A 12,628-nucleotide genomic window follows, 5' to 3' on the forward strand; every position below is an offset into this window, starting at 1 on the left:
GGGGCGAGATTGGATTCCAGACTAATACTTGCTTTCCTGACTCCCGATTGGCTTCAGAACCTGAGGTTGCATGTTCAGGCCATTCTCTAACTTCCTGCTCCACCGGCGGAATTGATCCTGAGGGCTCTAGGGTCCATGGCGGCAGCAATTCCTCTGCTGCCCCTAGCCCATCTAAATATGAGGGTCTTGCAGTGGACCCTCCACGTTCAATGGTCCCTGTCTCGCAACCCCCTGTCCCATCCTATTCCCCTAAGCAGGGCTTGCAGAGGGTCGCTCGTGTGGTGGCTCCAGTCCCCAAGCCTTCACACGGGACGACCATTCTCGATGCCTTCCCCCGTCACCACAGTGACCACGGACGCCTCTCGCCTGGGGTGGGTGGGGGGCACTATTCAGGCAGAACGGTCCAAGGCACGTGGAACGACATAGAGACCTCCTTGCATATCATTGTCCTAGAGATGAGGGCGGTGCTTTTGACGTTGCAGGCACTTCACAACCTTCTTCCGATTGGGACGATTGTGGTACAAACGGACAACATGTCAGTTGTTTGGTACATCAACAAACAGGGGGGATCCAGGTCTTATCCTCTTTGTCGCGAGGCCATGAGAGTGTGGGAATGGGCGATATCCACCAACCGCTTTCTCATTGCAACGCACATTCCGGGATGGTCCAACATCCTAGCAGACAGGCTCAGTCATTCGATTCTGACTCCATACGAATGGTCTCTCAATCCTCTAGTAGCGAAGCAAATATTTCCCCAATGGGGGCAACCCTGTTGCGATCTTTTTGTCTCTTTTTCAAATACCAAATGCAACAGTTACTTCGCTCTAATCCCCCCTTAGGGGGAGTCCCCGAGAGACTCTCTAGTACATGCCTGGCCTCCCGCTCTCCTTTACGCTTACCCTCCATTGCCCATGATGCTGAAACTCTTACAGAAAGCCAGTCGGCTGGGGAGCAAAATGATCCTCATTGCCCCATTCTGGCCTCGTCAAACGTGGTTCCCGTACCTGTGGTCTCATTTGATTCATCCACCCTGGATTCTGGATCCCCTCCCGGATCTCATTACTCACCCTCTGGGTCTTCCGACCCCCAACCTGGTCAACCTCAAGCTGACGGCTTGGTTGCTCCAGTTCCACTCCTAATAAGGACTCCTGGAATCTCCTCACCAGTCAAAGCCATCCTAATAGCAGCACATAAACCTTCCACCAGAAGGGTCTATCAGAGTAAGTGGAAACGTTTCTCCATCTTGGTGGAGCACCATCACTTAGATCCTTTCACGGCACCTCTTACGTCGGTTTTGGATTTCCTAACTACCCTTTTTCATCAGGGGGCTAGCTGCTCTACAGTCAAAGTACAACTAGCAGTGATTTCGCATTATCATGTAGGGCATGAATCGGGCCCTCTAATTACTTCCAAGCTTTGTAAAGCTTTCCTCAAGGGTACCTGCCTTGACAAGCCCCCCTTTTGAGCCAGCAGTTACGGTTGATCTTAAATACCTCTCTTGGAAGACAGCCTTCCTGGTGGCCATTACTTCAGCTAAAAGGGTCTCTGAGCTTCAGGCTCTCTGTGTTAAACTGCCGTATTTAGCCTTCCATCAGGATAGAGTTTACCTCAGGATCAATCCGTCCTTTCTGCCTAAGGTATCTTCGGAAGCTAATATTAATCAATCTATTAATCTTCCCGTGTTCTTTCCCAACTACCAGAACAAAGGAGAGTACAAACTGCATTCCTTGGATGTGCACAGACAATTACGCTTTTATATTCATCGAACTGCTGGTCATAGGCAATCTGACCAGTTGTTTGTCTCCTTTGCCAAAACCAATTTAGGCAAGTCAATTTCTAAAGTTACCCTGTCATGGTGGATAGCTAGTTGTATCCTCTTGGCATATCAGAGTTTGGGAAGGCCTGCACCTCAGGGAGTCTGAGCTCATTCTACTAGGGCCGTCGCTACTTCGGCGGCTTTTAAATCTAGGGTCCTCTTGGATGATATTTGTTCCGCAGCCACTTGGGCTTCATCTCATACCTTTATCAGCCATTACAAACTGGATGTTGTCTCCAGAAGTAGGGCGTCCTTTGGCTCTGCAGTGCTCCGGAATATTCTTCCATAACGGCCACCCAGGATTCAGGTAGCTGGGGACTCTGTCCCAAAGGTTGCTGACAAATGAAGTGCCTACTTCAGATTAAGAAGTTATGTACTCACCATAACGTTCCATCTGAGCAGGTATCTTCATTTGTCTGCAACCATCCCCCCCTCCTTCCCCCTGACCTATATGATTCTGTTTAGGATCTGTCTTAGATACGCCCCTTCCGGGGCACAGTAACAGTTGTTATGTCGGGCAAACTTGATCTGAGGTCAGTCAGGATTGGCAGGGGATTATGGGTAAAGGTAGGAGCTAGGAGCTCGGATCTATGCTGTGGTAGAAGTTGCCAGCTTGGATCTGAGATTGGATCCGTATCCCAAAGGTTGCAGACAAATGAAGATACCTACTCAGATGGAACGTTATGGTGAGTACATAACTTCTTATTGCCGTTACCAGAGATTGATTTTGCAGAGTATTTATTTTGAGGTGTACAGATTTGGGGTATTATTGTGGGGTTATATACGAGGCGGATTTGTGATTGTGAAGCTTATTGTCATGGATCTGGACTCAATACTTCAGGGCCTATGTGCCGATAAGAATGACATTGGTGTATTTGGATCATCTCTCCATGATGAAAACAACTTGGATATTGAGAATAGGGATCCATTTGACAGCTGCAATCAATTATTTCAGAATTTAGGCAAAGGCATGAAAACCCTACGTACCAGTGTCTGGCACCTTAAATTATTTAAGGCTTACCTTAGCAAAAATATCACTCCTAGGGGACTAAGGGTGAAAATACAGCCTTTGGTTGGCCGGATAGATGAAGCACTGACAAAGGATTGGTGTGAAGCACAACAGAAAGCTTCTTTATCTTTTGTACATATTCTAGCAAATTATTATGAGCGTATGACTGATGAAAATGTTGGTGAAGTTAAGCTATTTTATAATTTGAAAACATTTGAAGGACTACTTGCTTACATTAATTGCCTTAACAAATTGACCAAGGATCTATTAGCCTTTGAAAAACAAATCAAAGACAAGAAAATACGCAAATTTAATAGGGATGTTTCGGATTATCAGAGGGGTAGGGCTTTTGAGTGTCAAAGAAATGTTACATTTTCTGATGGGGGGGGGACTCTACTCGCACCTATTCTAGGAGACTAAGACCTCTATCCTGAAGAAGATGGCCACTCAGCCCAGTAGTACTTCTGGGGATGAGTCATCAGCCACTGACGCAGTTAATCCCAACACACAGGCCTCACCTATATCTAAGAAACCTAGAAACATTGACCACCCTTTAGAGTTAGCAGGCATAGCGGTGGGAGGAAACACAAAGGCAGGTACAGTAGAGGGACTTCTCCAAACATTGGTAACACAATAGAGTACGATTACAACATTCATAACATTTCCTCTGTTCAGTTAACTGATAACCAAAAGAAATTGCTCAATAAAGGTCTTAATTATGTCCCTGGTTTTGTCATTGATGAAAATATAATTGTGAATAATGTTCTGGATCTTTGTCATAGATTAAATCTTAAAATGTTTTTTTATTCCAGTGAATCCTCTTAAAGATCTACAGAATTTAGGTTTGGCAAATCTGGATTCATGCCTCCCATGAATAAATTTGTTGGTGTCTTTCAGCAGGCAGTTCTCAAAGATCTGCATTTCATGTTGTGTGATTCCACTTTGTTGCATCATAATCTTACAGTTGGGGAACAACAGGCTCTTACTGAACTCAGAAATAATGCTAACATTGTGATCATTCCCGTGGATAAGGGTGGGGCTGTTGTTATAATGGACACAGATTATTATCTCAGCATTACATGCATATGCCCATTGTCCCTACACCCAATTTTAAGAAGGAGATGGACACATTTGTGAATTTAGCAGTTGAGGGAAGGTATCATATAGGAGTCCATGTTGCACCAACTTATGGTGCATGATCCACAAAAACAAATTCTATATCTTTTGCCAAAAATACATAAAGGTTTGGATAAACCCCTGGGAAGACATATCTTATCTGGCATTGGATCTTTGACAGAACCACTCTCTGATTTTTTTGACACATTATCTTAAATGTTTACTTAAACATGTACGAGCACACATCCAGGATACCACTGAATTCCTTAGCATTATATCAGAAACACAATTGGAACCAACATGGCTACTGTGTACATTGGATGTCAAAGCGCTCTGTACTAACATTCCCCATTGGGCAGGATTATTAGCGTTCCAATATTGGTTGGAGAAGGCTGATCTGTATTACTCTGCATGGCCGAACATGTGTTATCTAAGAATGTCTTTTATTTCAATGGGGAATGCTACTGGCAAACTAGAGGCTTCATTTACCCCTATTTATGCTGATATATTTATGGGGTACCTTTAGGAACATCTGATATATGACATCATACATAATTTTTACATCAATGAGATGGACATCTGGAGGAGGTACCTTGATGATTGTTGGATGGTGTGGCATGCCGACCAACAATATCTGTCTGAGTTTGTTCAGCATTTAAATGAAAACAAATGGGGTATTGAATTCACACTGAATTTTGACATGCACTGCATCAATTTTTTGAATGTCATGGTGTCTAAACAACAGGATGGGTCTCTCGCCGCCAAGGTATATAGGAAATATCCCCACTATAACAACTTATATGCCACCAGTCTGCACCCACACCATACCATACGTAACATACCGAAATCTCAGTTTTTGCATATCAGGAGGATTTGTTCTGAAAAGGATTAATTTGTCACCTTTCAACAAGACATGACACACAGGTTTCATGCCAATAGTTTGGCTTTCTATTTTGAACACCAAAGAAAAATTTTGGATTGTTAAATTAGGTGGCCTCTTCTCACCGGGCCTAAATGATCATTTATAATCATGTTTTATATATTTATGTTAATTTATTAATTGATGCTAATTGATTATACTGGAGGAAATGACTCAATAGGAAGTGTGGCTTTAACTATTATATAAGCATTCTGTGTTCATAGCATTGCTATTCACTGAGGAAGGCAAGTGTGCTGAAACCAGTATGATGCTATGTTGAATTAAACATTTTCTGCTACAACACTTAGTGCTGGCTCTTTTGTATTGGTATTTACTTTCTACTGGTGGCGTTTTCCCCACCATAACTTAGCTGACTATTTGGGGGGGGGGCTCCTGACATTTGTGGCAAGAAAACCTGATGTAATGGTGTCAGCTGCCTGTTTTTATACCCCTGACAACCTGACATCAGTCCTGGAGCGACAGCATCCGATGCAGAAATACTAAGTCTCTGGTATTCGGGCCGACTGAAGGCTACCTGCAGGCAGATAACCCAAGTGTGATGACTGCAACAGTGAATACACACAAACATCTACATTTATGGTAAGTGTACACAACTGTATTTTCCTTGACACAACTTGCAAAGCTCCAGGAATGGGCTGTGCAATAGGCTACAGCAAACGGGGCTCCTCACTCCCATGAGGGGCATGTCTTCTCAGGTATCCCTTCCCTAAAGCACAATTAGTGTTTTCCCCAATTTCTGCTAGGCAAGTTGCACCAATCTATGTGCCCCAAAGTACGTGCTACTCTCCTCATTCCCAGTGAAGAAAGAGGGTCTTGCTGCTTCATATCTCTTCCTCCCTGCTATGCTTTTCTAGTGTTGGTGCCATTAATTGAACCCTGGTCATCTGGGTCACTGTTAGGGCCTCATCCCTCTGCACCACAGAGCCAGGCTGAAATTCATTAAGTGTTGTGCTTGCATGTGTAAAGGCAGAATATTTGGTGTTGAACAAACACACTGTCTTACTGGCTTTCAGGTAGTAATGCCCTACTATCCTCCTCTGGCAGTCTAATAAAGCTGAGTCCTACCCACTGCCTGTCTGTGGCTGTGATAGACCACCAGTCACCTGGCAGTACAGGGATTGCCTTACATACCTGCAGAAAGGACCCTTGCAGTTTTCTAATACCATAGTAAGAGAAGGATCTCTCGGAAGACTGCTCCTTACTCTGGATCTCTTCAGCTGGTGAGGAGCTCAGATAAAAAACCCTTTGAGATTATTTCCTCCCAGTGCCTTTTTTTTCCTCAGTACTTGAATTAGTGTATTCTGCTGCTTTGTCCATTTTTTTCTGATTGGAAAATTGTTGTGCTTGGAGTTTTATTTTACTTGCTGTATAAGCCTTGTACTGTTTATTACAAGCTTCATTTGAAAATATTGATAGGAAAACATGCTGATTTCGCAGTTTTTTTCCTTGCAGTTATGATTATTTGAAGTGAAGCAGGTTTGCAACATTTTTGTTTTAAATTGAGATTTCCATGCCATTTTGTATGTTAAACATTTCTGACAGGAATTTTTCACAATTTTGTGCATTATTTCTTATATAAGGGTGGTTTGGGGCTGAAACTCGTTTTGTTATTAAAATTGGAGGACTCTTGTGAAATTTTTCTGCTGTATTACTGAAACCACTGTTTTTATTTTGTACAGTGTTCAGAGTAGTATCACAATTAAAATAGACTTCTGATTGCTATTTAGAGGAAAAATAGTTGGATTTGTCTATTTTCTACTGGAATGACCATGTAGCCATTGTTTGGTACTGCTCTGGCTATTTGTTTTGTCCCCTGACTTGATGGATTCTGATACTGTGCTCCCCCCATACCATCTATCTCAAGTATGCCTAAAATCTCATGTAAATCAAGCCATAGGCAGGCTATTGGACCACTCACCTTCTTTTGCTTCCAAGTCCCCTGGTGTGCTGTTAGTACTACCAATGTGCATGACATATAAGGGTCAGATATGTCCTCTGGTGATGTACTATTGTCTGGTTGAGGTACAAGAGAACCAAACTCTTTAGGTGCAGGGGAAGTCAGTGGTGCAGAGTCTGTTGCCAGTGTTGGTACATCTCCCCCTGGGGATTCTTCCACTAACATGAGTCTATGTTCAGCCTTCGAATGGGCTATCCATCGAATGGCTGAACATTGAGCAGTAAACTTCGAAAGTTCACTTGCTAAACTTTCATTTCGTCAAAAGGGTAAGTAACTACTTGTCCAACACTTTCCCTTCTCACACATGGAAGTGTTTCAAATGCCCCCCCCACACCCCCCTTACTATATATACCAACTCTGAGATTGCACTACAGTGGAGAAAAGGGGTTTGAAACAATTCCATATGTGAGACGGGGAAGTGTTCGACAAGTAGTTGCCTTGTCAATGAAATGAAAGTTCGCCGAGTGAACTTTCGATACTTATTGTTGGATGTTCAGCCATTCTGTGGCTGATAATAGACCCCACTAATGTAGTTCATGCAAAAAAGACAGACAATGTACCATGTTGCATGGCAACAATCTCCAACTGTGTTTTCACCTGAGCTGATGGCTATGGCTAGATCATTATTCAGGCTGTAAATAATGGGGCGCAGACCTAGGGTATTAGGAACACCAGTGCTCCCACACCCAGTCAACCATGCAAGGATCCTGATTTTGATAGGGATCCGTAGTTTGAGTTTTCAGAAGTGTCATTGTCGAGTCATTTTCCTCTGAGGATGAAGAGGTTCAGAAACCCAAACATATGTTTTCTTTTTCAAAATTCTGGTTAGATGTTTTCTTTTTCAAAATTCTGGTTAGATTTAGGAATGTATTCAAGTCGGAGCAATCTTCAGCTCCCTCTGAGTTCAACAGGGTGTTATGGTCTTTTGCAGAATGAGGCCGCAGATGTGGAGACCTTTCCTTCATTGTTCCCAGTATTGGAATATGTTTTTCAGAAAGCTTGCAATTTTCCTCTGCTGAATAAGTCTCTTCATAAAAAAATTGCTTCATAAAGTCAGTGTGTGCTTGACCATGCCTGGCTTCCAGGCCCCCTTACCTGCTGACCCTACTTCTGTGTCCCCAGTGACCTTTTCCACTTAACACACCATGTCTTCATCAAATCCAGTTCCACAAGATAAACTAGGCAAGTGGCTAGAATCTCAGGGGAAAGAAGCTGGCGCAATCCACCACAGCACCTTATAAGATGTTTAATTATCAGTGTTTTATGTGGAAGTTTGTGTTGAGGTGTATGTATAGTTTAGATGAGTTTGTTTCATCATCGCCCGCAGATCAGAAGGACTATGTTAAAGAGATAGTTTCCAATGTTTAAGTGTCTAAATATGCTTTAGAGAGTCCCTTGCAGGGGCTGATACTGTTCTAGAAATACAACAGTGTTGGTTGTGGTAAGGAGGAAAGCTTGATTGCACAGCCAAAACTTTTCTGATGAGTTAAAAAAAAAGATTTTGAATGTTTGGCTTTTTGCTAATCAGATCCTTAAAGACTGAGATGACAGAGATCAACTGATGCAGGGGGTGTCTAAAATATTTCATGTTCCCAGATTTTCTTCCAGTAGACAAGATGAATTTTGGCAGCCCAACAAACAGAAGTCTTATCAGAAGAACAACCAAGCCAGCAAAAGGGAATGGCAGGACAAGAATTCTACCTAACCTAAGAAAGAGTTTCTTTTTCAAAAAAAGGATAATCCCTCTCCCAACCTATGACTATGGCGAGGCTCAGCACCCATAATCCCCAAGTTCCTCTTCGGGTTTTCCATTGTGAAAGTTAGCTCTGAATAGGGTGTCCTGGCTGTTGTGGCAGGTGGCAGTGCAAGGAACATCTGCCTCTGTCTGTGGGATTCCCCCTCATTCACTGGCTCAGATTTTATTTCCCCATATACTCCAGCACATGCTGGATGTGGGAGACCTAGGTCCCTCCTTTGGAGAGAATGAAAGTTTTCTTCTCCAGAATATCCAAAAAAGAGCTGTTGTGGAGACCAGTGTTGGACCTATCCTTTCTGAATATTTTTGACAAGGTCTTCATGTCCAAGATCCTCACCCTGCAGATCTGCAGATAGTGCGTCCTCTCATACCGGGACCCCTGCTTCATGGTGAATACTGAATTTGAAGAATGTATATCATCATATCCCCATTGCTTATTGTTTCAGTAGATATCTGAGATTTGTTGTGTCTGGTTTGCATGTAGAAAAAATTACCTTGATGCTAAATGATGACAAGTTTTACCAAATAATAACATGGGCATCTGTTAAAAAGCATATGGAGTTGTTGATGCTTGTAGAGAGGAATGTTTTTTAGATAATTTGATTGACAAAGAAACAGTGGAGTTTTTTTAGAGTAGAAAATCCCAAACTAGGAAGTTTTTGACTTCCTAAAATCCATAAAAACTTGAATTGCCCTGATTTTAGGCCGATAGTAGTCAGTCAAGGCAAATAAGATAGAGCCTTCATAGGTAAATATTTACAGAAGTTAGTCATACAAAGTAAATCTTATATTAAAGATTCCTTTGAATTTGAAATTTTAGTGAAGAATGTGAAAATAGATGATTCCATGTGGTTGGTTACAGCAGATATTGCTTCATTATATACAGTCATGCCAAATGTAGAAGGGTTGGAAATGGTGAATAGGGAGTTTCGTACTTCAAGATGATTTAACACTAGACAAGTGAGATTGTTCACAGAAATGTTGGATGTTACTTTAACTTATAATTTTTTTAGAGTATAATGATGAAATGTACAGACAGAAAAATGGTGTAGGTATGGGGGCAGATATGGCCCCCAGCTATGCAAATATAGCCCTGATGTTGTTTGTCTTTCAGCTTTTTCGTGGTAAGGGGTCGCCACAGCGGAACTCCGGTCCGCTAATGATTGGCAGTAGATTTTTTACGAAACGTCGAGGTGCCAGCTCGACCACCCAACCTTCACCGAAGGCAAGCCCATTTACGCACGCATGTCTTTCGAACGCTACCCAACCGCGGGGAGGACATGCAGACTCCACACAGAAGGCAGTCCCAAACCACGCCGAGAATCGAATGGGAGAACCTCTTGCTGTGAGGTAACAACGCTACTGCTGTACCATGTACTGGGAAAAAGAAGTTATTTTAGAATCAGTTTTTGCAAAACATATAATGTACAGACGTTTTATCGATGATTTGTTTTTTTATTTGGGAGGGTTCCGAAAAAGAACTCTTAGATTTTATTAAACATGTGAATGAATCCACGAGTTACCTTCGGTTGACATTTAATTATAGGAAGGACAACATTCATTTTTTGGACCTGAATGTGTATAGATCTAGCAATACTTTAAAAGTTAAGGTTTATAAAAAGTGCAAAGTAACCGCTATCTCCACTACAATAGTATGCATAAGTTTAGCCTGAAAAAAAAAAAACACAGTGAAGGGGCAATTCACTATAATAAGCAGGTTAACAGATGAGGCAGTATTTTTTTAAAAAGAATGTGAAGAACTTAAAAGGACATTTCAAGAAAGAGGGTACCCCAGGGACATTAACAATTCCTGGATGGAAGTAAAAAATGTAAGGGAACATAAGGTAGCAAATGTAAATAAGTCAAATGAAAATGAGTTTCCCTAGCATGTGTTTTAGACAATTCAGTAGATGAAAGTGAAATCAAAGGAATAATCAAGAATAATTGGAGATTCTTAATGAATTTTCAAGAAATTAAAAATGTTATAGGGGAGACTATGGCTTTGTCTCTACAACAGAAAAGAGTTTAAAAGACTTTTTTTACGAAAAGCAATTTATTATCCTCAAGTATGCCTGATGTGTTGGAAGTGGGGATGAAAAGATGCAACATAAGTTTTGTCAATATATGAAAGAAGTTAAGAATTTTGTAGCGACAGCAAGAAGTTTTGAAATTAGGTTGAATAATTTGCATAATTGCAGGTCCAAATATGTGATATACATGGCTCTGTGTGAAATGTGTCCAGTATTCTATATAGGAGGAACCATTAGAGAATTCTTCATGCGAGTGGGTGAATATATAAGACCATTAGACAAGATTGTTGTAAGCAATGCCTTGGTAAAACAAGTTAAGCAAAAACATTTATTAGAAAAAAATAAGGCATGCTTCAAATTTGTAATAATTGATGAAGTTAATGGTTTTGATCATAGGTTTGATGCAGAAGATGAACTGGCCTGGAGAGAGTATTGCTGGCTAATCAGGCTGAATGCATGTGTATACCCTGGTTTAAATGATAGGGAAAACTTTAAAGTTGTTCTTAGAAGGAAAGGGTTAAGGCATTTTGGGTAACATGTTAAGTATTTCAGTAAGTGTGTTCATTATACAACTTGGTCTTAAGTTCCATGAAGGGAATGAAAGTGCTTACCAGTTGGATTTTTATGTAATAAAGTCAGTTTGTGTTTTTAGCCGTGAAAACTGATGTTCTTCATCTCACATTGCTGCAGTCCTTACATATGGGTAGTCCGCTGTCCTCGGTCGGCCCGAATACCAAAGTATTAGGCTGACGTCGGTCAAGGCGCTTAAAACTGACATCAGGACGTCAGGGTACAAAAGCGCATGACCGACGTCATTTCCTCAGTCTTTTTTGCCGCATGGTCCGATGCAGAAGCGGCGTTGCAAGTGCCGTTCGGCGTTCTGAAATTTTTCGAATTCAGAGTTTCAGACCGAATCCAAGTTGGCTAAGTACCCCGTTGGGGAATATTTTGGTTTTTTCTTGCCTCAGTGTTTTACCAGATGTCAGAAAAAGTGAATAACTGTATTTCTTGTGGGAAACAGATACCGCATAGGGATTATCATTCTTTGTGTATTCCTTGTTTGGGGCCTGAGCACGACGTTGTTGGGTGTCGCTTTTGTGCTAGGTTCAATAAACGCACTATTAAGCAAAGGTTAGATTGTGCTAGGCTGGTCTTTGGGAAGCGGTGCAATTATAATATGCCGTCGGATTCTCCGGCGCCCGCTTCTGCAAAGAAGCTCAAAGACAAAACAGTTAAACCCAGGCAAGATGAGTCGTCCGTTCCGGATGCCGGTTCTTTAGAGGCTTCAGTGGAACCGGTGGTTCCGACGGAGACTTCTCTGGAGTCTCAGGGGGAGACTTTGATTTTGCAGGAAGTGGTCTCTCAGGAGGCAGGTCAGGCTGAAGGGGCTTCTCAAGTTACTGTACTCCCCTCCCTTCCTAGGGTGGTTAGGCCTTCTCCTTCTGTTTCCAAGGCTTCTCCCAGAGGCAGGCCAGTTTTAGCTTCTGTTGGTGTCACTCCTAGTTCAGCAGGGTCTGTGCCTAAGAAGCACATGCTTAAAATGGCAGAAGATTTGATTACTCTGATTAGAGGTTCTTTGCCCCTCCTGATAAGAGGCCTAGGGTGGAGCCAGAGTTGGGAAGTTTTGAGCAGGCTTCGGATGTTTCAGAGTCTTCAGCTGAAGACTTGCAGGAGTACTCTCCTTATTCTGATTCTGATGCAGATGATTCCACTCCTTCTGCTTCTCCTCCAGAGGATTTTTCTTTTCAGAGACACTTCATTCTATGAGGGAACATTTTAAGTGGGAAGGTCAGGACTTCTCTGATTCTCGGAAAAGGCTTAGGGAATTTTTGCTGTTACCCCAGCATAGGCCCTTGGCTATACCCCGGTTCTGGATGTTGTGGAAGATGTGTTTGCAGAGGCTTCACTTAATCCTGATTCTCTGCCTCCTGCTCCTGTTAAACCGGATAGGTATTACAGGGTGCCTGAGGCTCATAAATATCTTTATAAGAGTCCTAGGGTGGA

General features: G+C 42.2%; 1 protein-coding gene across 1 annotated transcript in view; it reads left to right on the forward strand.

The window, feature by feature from the left end:
• Positions 1 to 2,633: 2,633 nt before the first annotated feature.
• Positions 2,634 to 12,628, forward strand: part of LOC122806106 (phosphatidylinositol 4,5-bisphosphate 3-kinase catalytic subunit alpha isoform-like) — a 943,896-nt gene continuing 933,901 nt past the window's right edge. The window contains exons 1-2 of the mRNA XM_044076344.1: positions 2,634 to 3,165; positions 9,415 to 9,509. Of these exons, the coding sequence (XP_043932279.1) occupies positions 2,634 to 3,165; positions 9,415 to 9,509 (627 nt within the window). The remainder of the gene's footprint in view (positions 3,166 to 9,414; positions 9,510 to 12,628) is intronic.

Source organism: Protopterus annectens, chromosome 7.part0 (assembly GCF_019279795.1).
Source record: "Protopterus annectens isolate FY-2018-M chromosome 7.part0, PAN1.0, whole genome shotgun sequence".
Lineage (NCBI taxonomy): Eukaryota > Metazoa > Chordata > Ceratodontiformes > Protopteridae > Protopterus > Protopterus annectens.